This window comes from Gymnoscopelus braueri (genome assembly GCF_963280865.1).
Source record: "Gymnoscopelus braueri genome assembly, chromosome: 8".
Lineage (NCBI taxonomy): Eukaryota > Metazoa > Chordata > Actinopteri > Myctophiformes > Myctophidae > Gymnoscopelus > Gymnoscopelus braueri.
Window position 1 is genome coordinate 31,479,008 of NC_137609.1, and position 22,101 is coordinate 31,501,108.

The following is a 22,101-nucleotide window of genomic DNA, read 5'->3' on the forward strand; positions in this document are numbered from 1 at the left end:
TTTAAAGCGGCACTAAACTTTTTTTGATGAATAAAATGTAATTTTGTCCAATATGTATGTATGGTAGATTATGTTAATACAATATAAATTATACAATTGGGGTGGTTGTATTTTGTCTCCCTGCTCTTCTATTGAGACATTTAGATCGTGTCAAAGGTCGTGTCTCACCGAGTCACCGGTGTGGGTACACGATCGGTCTCACCTAGACTGACACGAATTTGACCTGATGGTCAAGATTCAATTTATCCCCTGAGCAAGCAGGCAGGCTCTACTAGTCAAAGGAAGAAAAGAAAAATCAGCACTTGCGCAGCATACTGGGTTCAAATCCGGGGTAGAAAAGGAAAATTAGTGCAGCTTTAATGTAAAACCAAGTTTATTTCAGTCAATTGTGTGCTAACATAGTTAAAATTTCACAGGTAAGGTAATACAAAAATATATATATATAAAGAAAAGATAACCAAATTTCTGACCAAAAAGGTTTGATTATTTATTAAGCAAAAATGTAAAACAGCACAGTTACATTTAAAATACTTTGTCTAAAAGGTCCGTTCAAAAAAGTCCATTGAGGTCCTTGAAGCCATAGCTTATTACGCACCTTCCATGCTTAGATTTGTATTCACTGACATTGTTTTACATAGCAAGAGCCAGTTTAAATGTATTACAACATTGGGGGCTCTCTGATTATTAACATCTTGATCTTGAAAGATTGAGGGGCTTGCTTGACTGGCAGCCCTGGAGCCTATGAAAATCATTTATTGTTGTATTTATCTTGCAGTGGTTCAAATCCACTGACCCATTATTCTGGTTTTAAGCCTGCAAAGAGCAGTTTATTGACGAATCAATAAGCAAACGACCAGTAAATGAGGAAAACCAGGGGTCATCGCCATGCTGGCTTCTGGTGGACATTTTTGTCAAAATTCAATTTTTGCTACGGACATACACATGAGTGGACAATAATATTACCAGAAACACATAGAGAGCTATAGCCTTAAATGACATTTACAGGTCTGTTACTCTTAGTGTTCAAATGTTCACTCTCAGAGTTATGGGGGTCCTTCAAAATAAATGCTTTAGAACCACTGTCCTAGTGGACTCCTCCTAATGTGCCATAGTATCATAGTAAATCAGTGTAATACATATTCTGAGGAAAACCTGGAGACTGACATTCGGTAATTGGGTCTTATGATCAAAATCAAGAACATTATTTATAATGTTGTAATGTAAAAAACAAAAAATCTAAAATTTACCACGGACAAGGACAGGTCTTGCCACGGACACATTACAGGATCCCAATGGAAACAAGCCATAGTGCTTTCTTGGGTTCAATCCTTTTAGCATTAGATTTGTAGTAAACTGTACTTCAGTATTCAATCAATCAATCAATCAATCAATCAACCCCTGAGAAAACGGTCAGACAGACAGCATGTCTTCTTCATTCATCCCTGACTTGTTTCCAGTACACTGACATTCCTGGGAACACAGCAGAGGAAGTGCCACGTGTACATACTGCGCATGCTTGAGGAGGGTGAGTTTTTTTTCCTTCTCCCTCCCATTCCAAACTTTATTATTAGCGACAGTCAGTCAGACTACGCGAGTGTACCACATTTTTCATATTACATATTATAAAGAAACATGAATAATAATAATAATAATAAAATAAAAGCATAGACCCAAAGACGAAGCATTCAAATACAGATACAGAAAAAAATATATACATACAAATAAAATAAATACATGCGTGACAGAGTGAGGAGGTTTTGACGTTGATCCGGTTGTTCCTGGGAGATCCCAACCAGTGTTGCCATGTCGGCTGATTATAAGCTACTTTGGGCTTCTTTTTCTGTAGAGATGTTGCGGTTTTTGAGGCTTGTTTCTAAAGTGTACTTGCTTATTTATTTATTTTAATTATTATTTAAACCTGTGGTTCTCAAATATTTTCATGAAAATGTTTTGAGCATTTGTGTTGTTAGAATGTTTCAAACACGTTCCAAATATTCCACATTTTATTGCAAGAGTTTTTGAAAATAGCAGATCTACAAGCTCACAACTTGTGAACTTGTGTTGATTTAAAGTGCTTATGTTGATTTTAAAGTGCTCATGTGGCCTAAATGGCTTCTTTTGGGCTTGTTTTCCTAGACCTGGTTGCTTATTTCTCTCACATAATCTGGCCACATTGATCCCAACTTCCTGTGGAAGAAGAAGAAGAAGAAGAAGAAGGAGAAGTGTATCACATCTTGACGAGGAGGCCTGTTGGTTCCACCCGTCACACTCACAACAACACCCCTACGGAACCCGAACCCAACCAACCGGGGCGGAGGAATAATGGCGTCGTCAGCCACGGTGGTCCTGACACTGTGATGTATGCGACACTGTGGATGCCCAACAAATAGGACCCGGCTTTTTTTTGTGTTCCTCCAGTGATACGTCGTTTGTTCTGGTTTCATCATCATCAGTTAGCGAGCTAGCTAGCTAAACTAGCTAACTAACTAACTCAACTAAAGACTGCAGCAAGCAGGCTAGCTTAGCCGCTATTAGCTGGGTTCAGGCTATATACACACCGACCAAACCAAGACAGACGTGTGACTGTCCGTCAGCGGGTCGTTTCGACATGTCAGGCCCGGGCTTCAACTCCCAGAACGGGGCAGGAGGAGGACAGCCGTATGCGAACGGTGAGCAATGGAGGAGGACTGCTGGAAGCTATTTGCTAGCTAGCTTACTCCTATTCTACGGCGCCGCTTGGCGAAAATGAACAGATCTAACAGGCTCACCCAACGCGTTGTGAGCCTCTGTAGATCTGTTCGTTTTTCGACAAGCGACACCAGTGCTGCTGACCCACAGCCTCGCCAACAACCTGTTAGAAACCCCGGCTTAGCTTATAGCGTCATTCTAGCCATTTAGTGCTGAGTAAAGAGAGGACAGTGGGTCAGTCAGTGTGGGGAAGCTACAACTTTAGCCACACGACAACTGGGCAGCTAGTGTCGTCGGCTAGCGGCAACTTTCCCTTTTGGTGATTGATTGTATTTTAATTACAGACTTGAGTGTCTGGTGGTGGGTCATGGTTAAGCCAACAGGTCAAGTACTTGGGCATCTAGGCAAACAACGCCCGGCGTCGTAAAATGTCACTAATATGTCACCCTCAAGCTTAATTTAGTACTCGGAAATCGCAGACGTGCAACAAGCTCTCACGAGCTTGTAGGTCTGCTGTTTTCGGAGAGCGACATTGTCATAGCTTGTAGATATGCTCTTTTCGGCGAGCGACACTGCACAATGGTGTATAAATGAAGCACCAGTTGACTCGTATACAGTATGTGTGATTCTGATCACAGCAGATCTTATTGATCTAAGTAAAGACATGGGTCTTTTTCGTCTGGTTTTGGTCCCGTGACATTTGTGACTCAATCTTTTTTTTCCCAACATTGACAGATTCTTAGTCTATGACGAAATCCCATAGCTATGATATGAGTGTAACTTAAATTACTTTATTGTTGTGCAATACTGATTTGCAGCCTACTGTAATAATATGCTTTAAAGCCCAGTGCGTTTTTGTTTTCTGCATTTCTCCCTGTACATGTGGCATGTTGGGGATGATCCAGATTTGTTGCCAGAGAACTGTTTTTTTTTTCATGATCCGCTGGTCGGTGACAGAATGCTGACATGGCTGTTTTTTAGGTTAAACAAATATCGGGATAAAGTTATGATCAACAACAGTTTAATCACTGAGTGCGTGGGTTCTTTTTCTTATCATGTGAAGATGAGACAGTTCTAACTTGTCTTTGTTTCAAGCACTGTAAGTACTGTAGTTTGTACTAATAGTAGCTAGCTATTGATAACTTGTGAGTGATCTCTAATAGTTCATCACATTCACCTGTAATCTGTTATCTCCTTGAAGCACCAACAGTGTTCTTTGAACCCTACTTTATCTGAAAGCAATATGGAAGATAATCTAGAATTAGTTACTCAATGGTAGAGTACAGGTCTGATGCTGGATTCTGCCTCGGATTGGCTTCTGAATCTAAAACCTGTAGTAGACAAGTAGCCCAGTCATGTGAAAATGTGTCGATCTAACCCATACCCCTTAATCATTTTGGTGAATTTTCCTCACATTTTGACCAGTATCAATTAGTCTACAGTACTCATACCTTGGTTAGCACAAATTACATTTTGACTGAAGTATAGACTGGTACAAAATTCTTGGAATTCATAGAAAGTTAGGCTTCATTTGCCTTCACCTGCAGTTTCCCTTTTTTCAACCAGGCGTCTCTATTTTGGGCAGGTTCAAAATCTTTGTAAAATGTTCAAAACAAATTTTTTGCCGATCTACAAGCTTTCAACGCGTTGCATCGTGACACGTTGTGAGCTTGTAGATGGGCTATTTTTGCTATAGAGCTTAAGTGGTTAATTAGCTGAATTGTGGTTGGCCGAGAGGGTTCCTCAGCCCAGTCCGACTGGCATCTCATTGGACGACAGCTGGGGCTGACAAGCTTCCTTGCTCTTAGGAAGGATGAAGTCTTGGGAAGGATTATGTGTCTTCATCTTCGGTCATTGAGAAGAGTTGTCTTCTAATCCCACTAAACTCTACCTGAACTGTAATGTAGTGGACAGCAGCAAATCTGGTCTCATGATATGTACACTGCAAAATCCTCAGTGTTAATTTAACTTAGAGAGTGTACAAAATGTATCATGTTACATCCTCTGAATTACAAATGGATAAATGAACTGAAAGAAAAATTTACTGTGTAATTGCCTGAGTTGACACACTTACTTAACAGTTTTTTTACTAGGCTACCAGGTCCTCCAATTAAATCATAGTTCTAAATTCTGCATCATACAGTTGTCATAGTAGGCCAACTTTCATCAAAAATAGGTTTGGTGAAAATAGCATCTACAAGTTCACCTTGTAAGCTTGTAGATCGGCTATTTCTGCCGAAGAGAATTGTCGGGGAAAACGAGGAACAAGTAGAGTTCCAAATTAAGTATATACTGGAGGTTTAATTTAGCCTAGTGGTGCAAGTGTTTGCCTAGCATCCAATTCCAGTTTAAGTGCATTCTGAGGTGAAAGTTGTCAGGTGTAACTAATGTTTTGTTCAACTAAGTGTTAAATACCTGTAGCTGAACAAACACTATGGCAATGATTATTAATGGAATATAGAGCTTTAACTTTACTACTAAAAAGAAGTTGTCTGTATGGCTAGGGAGTGCATTAAAATCTAGGTAAAGGGATTACACACTCAGATATTGAGTCAGTCACCTGATCACTATATGAGTCCAATGCCCATTTGTTGTGTGTTTAAGAGCTAAATCCCAATACTCAAATTTCTGCCTCTGTCGTCCAGCGTGACCTGAAAGCGTCCCAAATGTCAAAGCCTGAAAATCAAAAGCAACTGCCTGCTTGCTCTCCTGAGCAAGCAGGCATGCTCTATTAGCTCACTGGTACAATTCCTGCACTTGAATGCGCAGGGGACCTGCGTTAGAATCTCAGGCAGGACATGAAAGTTAAAGAGTGCAGCTTTAATTTGCTTTTGAAGGAGTCGAGACTCGAGAGCAAGGAGAGAAGAGGCTCGCCATTGCCAAATTCTCCTCCTCCACATGACAACCCTGCGGGCTCTGGAGTGGTCCACCAATCCAGCTGTGTGACACGTCATAAGTAATTGCTATCGCTTCAAAATGACGCTGACAGAGCGAGAAGCGTTCCCATTCCTTAAAGCGAACCAGATCGAATCCTCTGTCCTGGCCTCGCCTCCTCGCTCGAAGGCACGGCTAAGGCGCGAGGAAACAAATGTGAGTGGAGGGCGTGAGGATGGAAGTTTGAGTATTGGGATCCGGCTTAGGATTCAATTTTTTTTAATTTACAAACCTCATTTCACACACTGCAGTCAATACCAAAGCTCTGCCATCTGCTGTTCAAAAGCACACTCTTTCTGACCTGTGCTTCAAACAGCATTTGGAAAATGCTTTTTGAAAGTGTAAATCCAGAGAAGATTGCTGAAGGTTTATGCATTTAGACAACAGCGTGGCAACATTTGTTATTATAGAACATTTGCGGTAAAATAAAATATGTAAAGAAGCACCGTTCACCATGTAGGAGCTCACATTGTGTGCTTGTAGATCTGCTATTTTTGAAATTTTAACTTATAATGACATACTAACACAGGTGCAAAAGTTTGAAAGTGGTTAACATGCGTTGTGTTTTTCTCCAGGTCCCTCACAGAACTCCATGGCACTGCAGCAGCCACCTGGGCCAGGATACACCATGACCCACCAGGCACCATACAACCCAATGCAGGCTAAGGGTCCCATGCCCCCTGCCTCCGGACTCTATAACTCTGGACCGTACCAGCCTTTTCCACCAGCGAGCAACTACCAACCCATGCCCCCAGCCAGTTCCTACCAGGCTGCGCCCCCCACCAGTTCCTACCACGCTGGGCCCCCCGTCAGTTCCTACCAGGCCGCTCCAGGTCAGCCACTGTTAACCAGGCCTTTAATGGGAGGTCCACCGCCCCATACCCCTCCTCAGTCTGCCAGCCCCAGTCCGGGGCCGCGGATGCCCCCTTCGCAGGCCACCCCTCCGCCCCCTGCCCAGGCAACCCCTCCACCCCCTGCCCAGGCCACCCCTCCGCCCCCTGCTGTGTCTGCTAATAGCTACTACCCAAACCCTCAACAGCAGCAGCCTCTGGCTCCTGCCTGGCCCTACGGCCCTGCCCCTCCAGCAATGGGGGCGCCCCCTTCCATGAGCGCACCAGCCCCTGTCCCCATGGGTAATCACGTGAACCTGGCGGCGAGCTCGGCAGCACCGCCGCCTCCACCATCGTCAGCAGGTTACATCTCAGCACCAGCAGCTCCTGTACCACACAGCGCCACACTGCCCCCAGGGCCAGGCCTCCACGGATACACCCAGCCAGGTAGGACACAGGCCAAAGACACAACACAGCACAGCCAATGTGTCACTGTTTTATTGATTTAATTGCAATAAGGTAAGGTAATGCTTTATTATCCCTAAGAGGGCAATTTGGTTTACAGCAGCAGTAAAACACACACAAAAATCAATGGAACACCACTGTTCAATAATAGACATACATTAAGACAGATGTACAACTAACGCCTCGTCATTGACGGCATTGTCACCAGAACTATCGGAGAGCAGTAGGGAAGCAAGAAATTAAATGGGAGGGCACCGTGTCGCATCTACAAATGATCACAGACTCGCATGATTTAAAATCGCTGTTGAGATAAAAGACCCTGTGTTATCTGTTGTTGAAACCTAGGGTGGCAAAACCTCCAACCTAAGGGGAGCATAATAAACTTACTTGTGTAAAGGGTGATGGGAGTCCCATATGATTATCTGAGCTTTCTGTGTGACTCTGGTTTGGTACGCCTACACGCCAAAGATCGTTAAGATTCTCAGAATTTCTCACCAGTGGCCATACGGCACATCTTGACAATTCTACCCAATGTGTTTTTTTTCCCCCTCTAAGATTACCAAAATAAAAGATCATGGCAAATGTTAAAACTGACTCGGTGCATGAAGTATAAAACACTTTCAGCAGAGAGACTCTTAAATAATACAATAAATCAGTGTTGGCATCAAGTGCATTTCCAAGGACTATCTATCTAGTAAAGAAAACTGCACTTAGAGAATCAATCATTTAATATTTACCAAGAAAAGGCACATGGGAACATATCAGAAGACTGTTCGGATGATATCTTCATTTTAAAATCAAGGAAATCTAAATGTAACACCTGTTGGGTCCTTATTAACAGCATCTTATTTTTTCTGTCTCCTTGACCTGCACACTGCCAACGCTGATCATGCCATTTCCTTCCTTTTGCTTCCATGATGTGTTTTATTATTATCTCAGTCTGACGTTGGAGCTGGACATTGTCCCCTGTTTCCACATATTGACCAGGTTGGATGTCCCTCCCAGGCTTTCTAGTTGTACCCAACATTACATTACAACACTACAGGAATTTCACTGTGCTTTTCTGCTTTATGTACACTGTAAAATCCTCAGTGTTAATTTACAGAGGCTACCAGCCTTTTTAACATGTGGGTCCTTTGGCACTATTACTTTTAGATGATTTAATTCCTTGAAACACATTTTTGATATGTTATTGAGATATATCGACCTATTCGTGATTGTTATTGACTCCTGATACCTCTCAAAACACTTCTTAAACACCTGGAAATCACACAAAATGTACAACACTTCATCTGTTCTGATGTTGGTGTTCTCACCTACATTTCATAGTTTAGGAAACTTTAGGTCATTGTGTCCTATGCTTATACCCCCCTCTCAGTCCCATGCATATGTACACTCATAGCCACTTTAATTAGGTACACCAGTTGATTAATGCAAACAACCTACTCCTCCGTACAGAAAGTGAGGGAGCTGTATATAAAGTATCGTATGCGGCTAAGAGGTACAGTTTCAGTTCCACCATACATCACAATGAGCACCGAGCAGGTGACGTGATCTAAGTGACTTTGAACATGGTATGATTGTTAGTGCTAGACGGGGTGGTTCCAGCATCTCTGAAAGAGCTACCCTCCTGTACAGCACTTGTTCTTCAATGTGGGGATTCCAGGGATTCCCCAGCTAAATGATTGATAGTTATGAACCAAGTCTCAAGTCTGTATAACTCATAGATTGTACAATTGGAACTAAGGGGAAAAGACCAAGGGTCCATTTAGTTCTGTCGGTACACTAAACTCTCAGAGTTAAATGAACACTGTCTTTTACAGTGTAGATGTGCGTCCCAGAGATTGAGGGGAGGGGGGGGAATGGAATGGAGGTCTGTGGCGTATGCATGTCAAACTTCCTTGAAATTAAAAAGGTTGATAATCAGTGCTGTACAGTGTGTAGAGTTTACTGCGACTGAATAAACCCAACACCCAGTCCCTCTTAATGAGAGCGGTGACTGGATGATGACACCTGCCTGATACTCAATAGGTGTGTACCTAATAAAGTGGCCTTATGGATTATGGTACAATGGACCTAAGTTACAAAATCTAGGTGACAACATCTGAATTGCATTTTGATGAAGTGTGATAAGTTTTGTGTAATTTCCTGTTGTCAGATGTGTTTTGAGACGCATCAGACTTAATCATGAATAGCAATAGTGAAAAATCACCCACATGTCAAAAAGGCGTGTATGCTTTAATTCTGACAGTGTGCATGATTTTGTGGCAGTTATATAGGTTACAATGATGTCTGTTTTTTATGTAGTAGTAAAATATGTGAATACTTGTCTTGAGAGAGTACACCAGAGAGTGAAATTTGTCTAGTTTGTACTGTTTAATTGTATTGGACGTTTTGTCCAGCAGTAGCTGTGTTAATTTGTGTAGGCTTTGATAGGATATCATGGCTAAACGAATACAGCATTGACACTAAATTACAGCGGTAGCTCAGAGAAAGAGAGAGCTCTCGACAGCGACGATATGTCTTTCACTAGTCAATTATATTGGACGGCATTTGTAGAACTAGTATCCGCGTTTGCATAATTTGCATGATTTTGAGAGACAGGAAAGCAAGGGCAGAGAGGTGGAAAGACATGACACCCAGGTCTCCAGCTGGAATCGAACCGGGGGACATCATGTTCATGTGGTTGACACACTTATCTGGGGGTGACCCTGGTCAACGAAGTGTAGGGTATAAGTGGTTAAGCTTAATGTTGCTGAGCTGGTCAGCTCATATCTTAAAGGCAATTTTACCCTTGGGTCCAGTCAGTGTAGGTCACACTGAAATTACATTTTAACATTTTAGGCATACATTACAGCTGACGGTCTTAGGCTTAACAGTGTACCAGATGTAGAATAAGCTATAATACCTACATTGCCAACATTGCAGAAACTCTGCTGTAAGGCATACAACCCGCATCCTCTAAAGCCTTGAAACACACTAGAAAACATTTAATTCTGTGAAAAAGCCTTGACACCACACATTTAATGATGTTTAAAGCTGTTGACAAGTACGCTCCATCACAGACTACAGGATCTGCCATGTTCAGATTTATCCGGTAATAAAAAGACATGTTTCATGTAATAATCGTGACTGCACCGAGTGGTATGAGGGTTGATCGAGATCCCAAACCTCCACATACTACACGATAATGTCCTGGCTGCCATGGTGACTTGCCCTAATTTGTGCAGACCAGTGCAGATCTTGAATATCAGTTGTCCTGGCCAAATCGGGTTATGATCAGGGTTTTAAATCTTCATGTGTATTCTGCCCAGCATAAGGCTTCGTGGTCATTGCCTGCTGGAGGCTCATCAGTAAAGTCAGTCTGGGTAGGCTTGGTGTTTCTAGAAAATGTTTCAAATTGCTTGACTGCTGACATAAGCTCGGTGAGAGAGCCATTGGTTCTTCTCTGTCTTCCCTTTTTAAAAGACAGGCGTTCAATCATTTGCTACCTTACTTCTATGTTTAGGCGCTGCCCCAGCAGTGGGCTGCACCATGCCAGATGAGGGCAGAATTCTTATAAAGAACAGTTCCAACCTGTCCTGCTTGGTTGCAGTAAATAGTTGCTTCAATCCCAGGCAAACACTGTGAGTGCTGAGCAGCTGCCAAGTCCATGGTCTCACCAGTCACCACACACTGCATAATGCACTCACCTTGACAGTAGCAAACATTGAGTCCAGTAAGCTTAGTTGGCATGCTATTGTGTCCATGGCATGGCTGGGTGATATGACTTCAAATCAATTATCACCATCATTTCAAACCTTTGCCTCGATAAAGATGAATGAAAAATAGTGAAAATGGCAGATCTACAAGCTCACAACGTGTCGCGATGCGACGCGGTTGTAGATGGGCTATTTGCAAAATTTTTGTACGCCACCGTTGTGCAATGAAGTATGATAAATACAGGGTTAAGTGGTTAATCAAAGTAATTGATTTAATCGATTAGATTAACTTTTTTTTTTGATTTGTTGATATACTATATAAGAGAGAAATTAAAAAACTGCTTCTCTATTAACCAATAATAACGTACATTGGTTATTGTATTTTAAATATTACAATATTGTTTTGGTTAATTGCACAGTCCTAGTCCATAGGCGAAGATAAAGAAGTGCATTCCATCCATAGCAGCATAACTTGCTGACACCCGATGACACTTGTTGCCGCAGGGTATAGTGACACATACTGTAAGTGGGGTGAACAGAGATGAGGGGTGATGGCAGACTAGCAAAGTGATCAAACAGCGAGACATGCAGATGGAGCTGGAGTTGAGAATACAGCAGCGCACTGAAGCAACGTGCAAGAAGGCTTCATGAGAAATACTCTGAACATAGACACGGTCATGTAGCACCACTATATTATTGAACTTATGACTCGCTTTTGGAACGATGGCGATGCTGATGGCCGTGAACACAATAATTGCATGCGTAAGCAGCTGGTGAACGCCTTTTACCGATCAGACTGTCCTGTGCCTAGTTTTAAGCTTTCATTGCACAAAATGTCATTGTAATGTTTTGTTTGGTCATTTCCTAGGCACCATTCCCCCACCAATGAATCCCATGGCCCCTCACACTTACCAGCCAGGCAGGCCTTCCTACGGACCCCCACCCACTGGGCCCCCACCAACCATGAAATCCACCCCACCTCCCACTGGACCCCCAATGGGCAATGCCACACCTCCGCCCCACAAGGTTGATGGTAAGTCTCTGAAAGTGTGCCTTTTTTGCATCCATTTTCTTGCCGTGGCTTTGGTGTTATGATTTGGAATGATGGAGGTACAAAATTGCATTGTGTGTGGATTTGTGCTGATGCTGATTTGTACAGTGATACGGTTAAAGACGAAGCCAAAGGAATACTAACAATTGGGATCCTACCGATATTGTGTCAGTTTGGAGTCAGGTGGACAGTATGTCTGATTGTCTGACTTGTCCCCTCCCCTCCCATCTCTCCATGCTAGCTCAGTATGGGGGTGCTGCTAACAGCATTCAGTCCCCTGCTGAGCCCGAAACCCAGGAAGGGGATATTGAATGTCCAGGTGTGATCACGTCTATTACTAGTAGCTACGTGTTGTGGTAGACGTTAATGTTAGTGTTGTCCTTCTTGTCTTGTGCTGTTTTTACTTGTTGTATGTAAGGATGCACCAGCACCCATCATTAAGCTTTTTTAAAGTGATTCGGCCATTGTGAATTTCTCTTCTGTTGCATTTTACTCAACTAATCCAACAAAAATGACAAACGGTCCTGTTTTACCGAGGTATTGCCCCGTCAGTGTTGGTGCATCCCTAATACTTCTGTTGATTGTGGCTAATCATTATTTGTTTAGTTTCAACACGTCATTTTAGGCTGTATACTTTTATAACCGTTAACGAACTTGATAGATTAGATGCTGCCTAGATAAGCCGTTTCACCATACAGGCAAGTTCCATCGTCTGTCATCGTTGCTTTTTGTCCGTCTCCATCTTTTCCTGTCGTTTTCGTTGATAGTGCATTTAATAGTAGCTCCATTATCATCTAGCTCATTTCTTTACAGCCCTGTTTGTGTATATCTAGTTAGTAGTAGCTTATGTATAATAAGCTACTAGTTCTCAGAAGTGTTACACACATCCATTTTCATTTCTCTTTGATCTTGTGTACAAGAAGCTGCCGGAGGCAGTGTAACCGGTTGTGTCACTGACATTATTCACACTTACTAACTCTGGTGTTTGCACTCAAACAGGACTTGTGGCTGGCAATGGACCACAACCCCCAAACAGCTTCAATCACATGGACAACAAATTGGGTAGGTTTGGTTTTTGTTGTTAACCACTTTAGCCCTATATTCAAAAATGTGCACAAATGGCCGATCTACAAGATCACAACATGTCTCAATGCACAGAGCATTGTGAGCTCTTAGATCTGCTGTTTTTGACATTTTATGACATTTAAAAGATTTAAAATATTTTTGAAAATGTTTTCGCCTGTGGATGACATGCCCAAAATAGGGATGCCAGGTTGAAAGTGGTTAATTTGACTGCTTTTATGCAAAGTATTATCCTAATAATGCAGCGGTAGGTTTTCTACAAAAAACCCAAACAAACTGTCAGCCTGAACAAATTGTGTCTCTCTACGTTCCTCTGTTTTCCAGCCGGCCCACCCCAGCCGGGACCCCCAGGTCGACACCTGGGCCACTACCCGTCCCTTCCTCCCGGGTACCAGAACACCTCGGCGCCCCCCAACGCTTCTCCCATGCCACCTGCAGCACAGCCCTTCACACAGCCTCAGCCCTACCAACAGGTGAGACAGATGACAGGAATAGTTTGATTGAAGCACTACAGTGTTTTCCTGACTCTGCTTATGTGACTGTTTACCCTGTGGTTTGTTGACTAGAGTTCATTCCATTTACTCTGATTTGTCGCTCTGGATAAGAGTCTACTGTGTACTAAAGGGCTACATTGTCATTGTAAATTTTGCATACACAGTCCGTCCCCCCCTTTACTTCTAGTACGCTTTTGCATTTTTTTAAACCATTTGCATAATAGTAAGCAATAAAAGGCTGTTTGGGTGCCTGGTTAGAATTACAATGACACTGTATAGTTTTAATGAAGTAAGAATGTAATATTTTAAGTGTTTTTTGTAATATTTCTTGACTACTTAGGCCCTATTTAATACTTTGTCATACGATGATGGGAACAAGCACAATCTACAAGCTGATGATCGTGATGATCTACAAGCTCACATCACAACACTTCACATTGAAACACGTTGTGACTGTGAGCTTTTATAATTGCTATTTAAAACTGTAGCTTTTTTGGGGACAATTTTTTTAATATTTTGCCTAAAATATGTTGAAGGTACTTGATCAAGTTAAAAAGTTATTTTGAGACTATTTCTTTCTGTAATAGTCCTAATTCATAATTTTTTACTTGGCCATTGATGCTAGCACGTATAAAGCTTGTTAGATGAAAGTATTGACCAAATGGAATATACTGTATGTAAGCAATACCGAAGACAAGAGAGGCAGTTGTTAATTGTGCAATATGACGATGGTGTTGGATTCCAGTAAGCCAAATGATGCCTTTACCCTGTCCATGTGTCTATGGTATCTTAACTATGTTTGTACACAGCTATTGCGGCAGGTGAACGGTTTCTATGTTATGTCATTGCAGCCCAGCCTTCTTGGCCAACTGGGAGCTGCCGTAGACGCAGTGGGTTGTATGTATTCATTCTCATGTTGTGTGGTCGTCTCTCCTTTTTAGCCACCGGGCGGCCCTGGGCCAGCTCAGCTGAGCCCGTCCCTGGCTGGGCTGAGCCTCCAGTCCAGCACCCCAGAGTCCCTGAGAGTAGTCAACCTGCTCCAGGAGAGGAACCTGCTCCCCCCGGGCCCTGTCCCTGCTCCTACGCCCTGCCTACCCCAAGACCTGCAGAAGATCAACTGCAACCCAGAGTATGTTTAGACCCGAGGCCGGCTCTACAAATGCCTTTTGAATCAGTAGTTCTCAAACTTTTGCGTGCCATGTACCCCCAAATTGAATACAGGATGCTTGGGTTCTTAACAAGGCTTTCTTTTCAGTTTTTCGATTGACAAAGCATAAAACATTTCTTTATGCTGCAAACACCATGAATTTACTTACATCCATTGTGTACGGGGTCACATGCCCAAAAAGACTAAAAGTATTAGATTGTAGATCTGTCACTTTGTCGCAAGCCTTGTGTTTCTGTTTTGGGCATGACAATATAGACAAACATTTAAAAAAAATGTGTGTTAAAAAAGCCTAATGACATGCCCAAAATAGGGACTCCAGATTGAAAATGCCTACGGTTTGACTCGCAGAGACAATACTACAGGACTTTGCCTCGGAATAGTTTATTAGTCAGAAATGACATTTAGGCTAAAAAGATAACACAAAAAAGTGCTGGGGACTTGTTTCCATTGTGGTCCTATGTATTGAATTCCTCAACATGACTTATTAACACATTAATATATGTCATCAAATACAAATAACTATATGTACAAAGTGAAAAACGGCTGCAGTGAATGGTGCCTCCTTTCGTTGGGAAATAAAATCTACCTCTTGTGGTCTCCTGATAGATGTTTTTTCAGACCAGTTTAGAAAGAAACCAGTGATTCACATCTTGTAATGGATGGTGTCGGGGCATTCGACATTGTGGTGGCAGAGTAGTAGAATGGGAATTTTCCCATGTTTGTTCTAAATTTGAGGGGGTACCATGTTGTGGTTGCTCCCTCTGGTGTTGTGGGTGTCAAAGATGGAGACAAACAGCTGGCAAGGTTTCATGCACCACACTGACGCACTCTGCTCTTTGTCTCTCCAGGGTGTGTCGCTGCACGCTGACCAGCATACCTCAGACTCAGTCTCTGCTCAACAAAGCCAAGCTGCCCCTGGGCCTGCTGCTACACCCTTTCAAAGACCTCTCGGTAGGTGACACCACCACCACGCACACACTGTACTGCTGCTACACCCTTTCAAAGACCTCGGTAACACCACCACGCACACTCTGTACTGTACAGCAGAGGTTCTCAAACCTTTTCATGTCAAGGACCAGTGTTGTTTTTGGCAGGCATTTTAGATTTAGTCTTAGTCTTAGTCTTTTGGACGAAATGCTTGTTAGTTTTAGTCACATTTTAGTCATTTCTATCCTTGATAGTTTTAGTCTAGTTTTAGTCGACAAAAACTCAAATTGTTCTAGTCTAGTTTTAGTCGACGAAAACTCAAAAAGGTTTAAGTCTAGTTTTAGTCGACGAAAACTCAAATGGTTTTAGTCTAGTTTTAGTCGACGAAAACTCAAATGGGTTTAGTCTAGTTTTAGTCATTGGTTTTAGTCAAACAAATACAATAAAATAATGTATTTAAACTAATTTAATTAGGTCAATATACATATTGTATTTAAGATATGACTGCTAACAGTATTATCATAAAATATATCCAATTTTTTAGGGGATAACACAATAGGATACAACATGTACTGTGTTACAACACATACTGTAATTCACACATAATACTGCATGTTCGGAAAATAGAATAGCCTAGATCAGGTTCTCATTATCAACTTTTTTTTTTACCAGTACCACCCAGAAAATATTTGTCTCTCCAAGTACCACCATTATGACTGATGTTAAAATACAGTAGCGTACACTTGCCCCATCCTATTCATATGCACAATTCACACAGGAGGCAAATATATTCCTACTAAAAATTTTGTATTTTTGACAGTTGTGTACATTATGGTAGCACTAAACTGGCACTTAAACTCATGCAGTTGAAAGAAAAACGTCTTAATAGCTTAATAACCACATGGTACCCTCTTTCTAAGCAATGGAAAAATTAGAATGTACATGTACTGTACTGTACATAGTGTATGTAAGAACTAGGTATATTAAGTTACTGTACTGTTGAGTTCCAAGGATTTACTCGTCACGTCACAGTCATAGGCACGATGCAAACAACCATTGAACCCCTACGTCACTGACGTACCCCTTTTTTCACTTGCTTTCACTTGCCCCTGTCCAGCCAAAAAAGCCTGCATGTTTTACTCATAACAATCCATAGCCTTGATACAAGGCTAAACAATCCAACTTAGCTTAAGCCATTGGTTCTCAAAGTGGGGTCCGGGGACCCCCAGGGGTCCTTGAGGGAGTTCCAGGGGGTCCCCAGCTAAATGATGGATAGTTAGGAACCAAATGGACCCTTATGGGTCTGTAACTCTGAGAGTGTACAAATGGAACCAAATGGACCCTAACAGGTTTCCATTTGTACACTCTCAGTGTTAAATGAACATTGATTTTACAATATGAATTGGGGTCCCAGAGATAGAAATGCCATAAAATAGGGGTCCGTAGCCTTATGCATGCCAAACTGGGGGTCCTTCAATTAAAATGGTTGACAATTGACTGCTAGAGCTGTAAAAATCATCTCTTATGAGGGGGTCCGTGGCATGTCTTTTCAAATGGGGGTCCTAAGGGCTAATAAGTGTCAATTTGGGGGTCCTTAACATGAAACAGTTTGAGAACCACTGGCTTAAGCACGCCAGCTTTAGCCTGAAGCTAGCGTCAGATGTTATGGAAAACTTTTAGGAAGTAGGAAAAACATTACCACGGGCCAATTGTCGAGTAACATTGACTTATTATGTCAGTAAATGGACTGCCGTTAGCTTACCGTTGCAAAAATAGTAGGTGTCTCTTATCTCCCTCTCCCGTTAGGTTCATTAGGTTTCCTTTCAGATGGATTGTAAAGTAGTATGTATGTCCATAATATATCCATTCTTCTTTTCAGACCACCTAACCCATTAAAACCTAATAACATGCCCACTATCATAACTTAAGGCAGCTAGGCAACTCGCGTCTTCACGTTCATAACAACAACAACAACTACACGTGAAGCCGGTATCAGTGTTGCTGCCAGATTCTGTGAAAGAAACAAGCAACCAGGTCTAGGAAAACCAGCCCAAAAGAAGCGACTATGGGCCACATGAGCACTTACAACTTAGTACTTAAACCTACTACTACTGTATACATCGGTTATTTGAAAATAGCAGATCTACAAGCTCACAACGTGTCGCATCAAGGGCGACACGTTGTGAGTTTGTAGATCTGCTATTTTCAAATAAAGTTCTTGGTGGAAACTTATAATAGAAAAACATGGCAACACTGAAAAGACCGTTCCGGTATCCCAGGCTCCCAGCCAATCACAGAGCCGGATGTTGCTATGTATCCTAGAATCCTCCGTGTGATTGGCTACTATTCCCCCATTGAAATAATATCGCTATATTTTGATCTCTTCAATGCATTTTGAACGTCCCACCCAATAACATTTTCGTCTTGAACGTCCCACCCAATAACATTTTCGTCTCGTCGTCGTCTCGTCGACGAAAACACACATTCGTCTCGTCATATTTTAGTCATTAAAGAGCTATGTTTAGCACGTCAACGTTACGTTGTCGTCATGAAAAAAAGGGGCGTTGACGAAATCATATCGTCTTCGTCATCGTTGACGAAAACAACACTGTCAAGGACCACCAAATGTATCTGTATTTGGCTAATTTAAATTAATAAAGTGTACCTCGGCACATGGTCTGAGAACCACTGTAGTACACCCTTTAGGCTAAGCTTACATTTAGTCTCTTTGCTAAACATAATACAGTACTTGACTAAGGACGTGCCTCAAGGAAAATTCCACTGTCAGAATGATGACTTACTCATTCCTGTGTTATTCAAGAATAGAGACGATGCACAACCAGTATTGCCATTTCTGATGATTTGAGCGAAATTAATTTTGCCTTCTGAGATTTATGACCAAATGCTTTTTTTTTTGTCCCGGCAGCAACTTCCTGTGGTGACGTCCAGCACAATAGTCAGGTGTCGTTCCTGCAGAACCTACATCAACCCTTTTGTCACCTTCCTAGACCAAAGGAGGTGGAAATGTAACCTTTGCTTCCGGGTCAACGATGGTAATATCAAATGAGTGTTGTGTTTCTAATGCATTATTACTAATTCAATTTCTAAAGAAAAGAGAACGCATGTCACAAATACTTACTTATTCTAAAAGAAATTGTGCTAGTTTGAGTTTTGTTTTTATGCCTCTTCCACATTGTGCATTATGGATGAAAATGGCTTTAGCTGATAAAAGAAATCATATTAAGTTCTACAAGCTGGTTGGTTAGGCTAATAGTATTATCTCAAGAATGGCTGTTGGCTCACACAATTTTACCGTTGTACTGTGCTATATCCATGCATGATGCAGCATTCAACCTATGTAACATTTTACGACTGGGACACTGACCTCAACGCAATTTGTCTGTTTGTCTGGCTGCAGTACCTGAGGAGTTCATGTACAACCCAGTTAGTAGGCAATATGGAGAACCACACAAAAGACCTGAGGTCCTGAACGCCACCATCGAGTTCATCGCTCCCTCAGAATATATGGTATGGTTTTGCTTGCCTGTTCTTGTTGCATACAGAGTTATAGACAGAAACGGAACTGGGCTTGTTTTGTTGCTATGATTTTTGAGATCTTGCATCATATTGTTTATGATGAAAATACATTATTTGTTTCTATATCATGGTTTACCGAGTGGTATATGTGGCATAGTGCATGATTGTGTTTTTTTTTTAAACACACACACACACACACACACACACACACACACACACACACACACACACACACACACACACACACACCCCTCCTCTGTAAGACTTAAACGTTTTTTTGCATGCATCAATACTGTCAAAACCACACAGGAAGTTCTCTCGTGTGTTTGTTTGACTTAACTCTATGAACATCTGTTCCACAGCTGCGACCGCCACAGCCTGCTGTTTACCTGTTTGTTCTCGACGTATCCCATAATGCAGTGGAGACGGGCTACCTGGACGTGGTCTGCCAGTCATTGCTGGACAACTTAAACTCGTATGTCCATCCTTCGTATGCATCTCACTTTGTTATACATGTGTATGTGATGAGAGTGAGACACCTGCCAGTGCAGAAGACCTAGTTTGACCATATTTCATTTCCTCTGTCTTGTGTTATTAAACTAGGGTTTACACTTATGTAGAATCCTGGCTTTTATCACAATGTCACTTCATTATGCATAATACAGATATGCCACTGTTCATAGGCCTGCATGCATTTATTGAAACTGTTGGTCTGTGTATGCAACAACAAATGGTCACTGCTGCCAGAAGAAAATGTAATAATTTGATGACTGGCAGAGTCTCTGGGGAGTCTACTGAGTCTCCTATTGACCGATGACCCGGTCATCAAATTATTGGCTTAGGAATGAAAAAAGAAAAAAAGTCATGAATTCAAGGCTTCATGGGGTGTGTAATTGATAGGAAATAAGGCAGAATTTCTTGTTGTCTGTCCTGACAGTTGTGGTAATACAAAACGTATTTGTTAGTGCACAGTGCACACACCTCTTTTATCTGTCTCGCTCTTCTCGTCTGCTCTAGGCTCCCTGGAGACTCGCGGACAAAGGTAGGCTTCATCACGTTTGACAGCACCATCCACTTCTACAACCTCCAGGAGGGCCTGTCTCAACCACAGATGCTCATCGTGTCTGACATTGAAGGTGAGAGGCAGGTCGATGGCGAGCACGTTGTCCTCATCATTAGGGTTGTGTACGGAACTCTGTGCTTTTAAGGGTACCGCCCAAATTACCTTGTACCTACTAGGGCTGTCACAATTACACAATTTAAGTTGACTATTAATTCACTCAAATAATTGCGATTAAAGATTTACTTGTGTGTTTGGCATTGAACATCGGAACATTATGAATACTTTTTAACTTCTGTTTGCCTTTTAGGCTTCGTAATCAAAAATTGCACTGGGCAGATATGACAAATAACTTAAATATACAAAGAAATTATTGACATATTTAATAATTGTATACATGTGAAAATAGCAGAAAATAATTGCGATTAGACAATTATGTAATAATTGTGCCTAGTACCTACAGTACCTATTCACGTTAGATCAATTTTGGTACCTTAAGAGCAGGTAAAAACAACAACTGAATGGCTTGCAGTGATGCTCATCACTCAACTTCAAAATTTCCAAAATCAAAAGTGTGCCCCGAAAAGAACGGACAGACAGACATCCATGGTTTTTCAGTTTTTGACAACTGTTGGTCCGACTGAATTCTTACTCGGCACTGCACACCCCCGGGGTGCAGTGCCGGTTTGAGTTTGAGGTCAATCGGTCGTACAAGTTATGCCCGGGACGGTCATATAGAGTACATAGACACACACACACATTTTGTGAATTTATAGTAGGATTCCCGAGCGACAATAATAATGTTCAACAAAAATGTTCTAAATAATGTTCTAAATAAATAAATAACAATGTGGGAATGTGAACGTTACCCGACATCAAAGCTGTTCCACTCGAGCCGCATGCTGATGTGCACTTCAAACATCTGGATACATCAGACATTCAGAAAGTGGCCTACTTCCAGGCTTTCAATTAAAAGTTTCACAAATGTGAAATATCCAAAACACTGGTCAAACTGAATTATTTGATATTGAGTACTAGTAGTGCCAGCAGTCACAGTAGACCCCCCCCCCCCCTTTTTTTTTCTTACTGAATTTAGTAGCATTATGCGCAGCAGCTTCCACAACTACTATCTTTCTGTCTGTAGCATAGTGGTTGTCAAACTTTTAAATTCCATGGACCCCCCATAACCCTGAGTGTGTACAAATGGAACCAAGAGGACCTGTGAGGATCCATTTGGTTCTATTTGTATATTCTCTGAGTTACAGATCTGCAAGGGTTCATTCAGTTCCAAACTGTCAATAATTGAGCTGGGGACCCCCTGAAACACCCTCAATGACACCTGGGGGGTCCCAAGACCCCACTTTGAGAGCCAGTGCTCTGGCACATGTGACTTCATGTCAGCTTCATTGTTTAAATATCCCTTAAAAGTGGATGTATTTGTTTTGCTTAATCTCCCATAAATATGGATCTATTTGTTTTTGATTAATTTCCCATAAATGTCGATCTATTTGTTTTGATTAATCTCCCATAAATGTGGTTGTATTCAAGAGGTTCTATATGCTGTAGTGTGAACAGATATAGCCTGACTGGTCTTTTCTTCTTCCTCCACAGAAATATTTTTACCTACACCAGACAGCCTTCTAGTCAACCTCAATGAATGCAAAGAGGTGAGGGACCCGTCCTTAACTCATTGAGTGCCATTGACGTGTTTCACGTGTTTTACCGCAATGGCACAACGTGCCAATGACGTGTTTGGCGTGTTTGTTTTTTTTTGGGGGGGAAAAAACGTTCAGAACCCAAGATATCACCATTTGAAGATTTGCTACTCCATTCACTTCTTGTTTAACTTATTACTGAAAAAGGCTGTATCTCTCGGCTCCTGAGCCCTTTTTTTTTTACTATGTATTATTCAATGTTATTAAGATATTTTCAAAAGGCAGACAATTAATGTCAACGACATTTAAGGTCCGATTATACTGGAGATAAATATTCTGTGACTACTTGAAAAAAATATAAGAAAATTGAAAAATTTCTGGCACAGTTCGCAATTATTTTTTTATTTCATTGGCACTGAAGGACTAACTATGACTATATTGTTTACCACTGTCTGCATTGTAGTTGGTGTAGTGTAGTGGTGTGCCATCCTCTTGAGTTAGAATGATT

At 41.7% G+C, this 22,101-nt stretch overlaps 1 protein-coding gene across 1 annotated transcript in view; it reads left to right on the forward strand.

Annotated features, from left to right (window-relative positions):
- Positions 1–2,223: 2,223 nt before the first annotated feature.
- The window catches only part of sec24a (SEC24 homolog A, COPII coat complex component), a 38,538-nt gene continuing 18,660 nt past the window's right edge, over positions 2,224–22,101 (forward strand). Inside the window, exons 1-12 of the mRNA XM_080435836.1 lie at positions 2,224–2,669; positions 6,198–6,899; positions 11,487–11,651; positions 12,669–12,731; positions 13,077–13,225; positions 14,188–14,375; positions 15,263–15,365; positions 18,268–18,394; positions 18,760–18,869; positions 19,241–19,353; positions 19,896–20,014; positions 21,550–21,605. Coding sequence (XP_080291962.1) covers positions 2,609–2,669; positions 6,198–6,899; positions 11,487–11,651; positions 12,669–12,731; positions 13,077–13,225; positions 14,188–14,375; positions 15,263–15,365; positions 18,268–18,394; positions 18,760–18,869; positions 19,241–19,353; positions 19,896–20,014; positions 21,550–21,605 — 1,956 coding nt within the window. The 5' untranslated portion in view covers positions 2,224–2,608. The remainder of the gene's footprint in view (positions 2,670–6,197; positions 6,900–11,486; positions 11,652–12,668; positions 12,732–13,076; positions 13,226–14,187; positions 14,376–15,262; positions 15,366–18,267; positions 18,395–18,759; positions 18,870–19,240; positions 19,354–19,895; positions 20,015–21,549; positions 21,606–22,101) is intronic.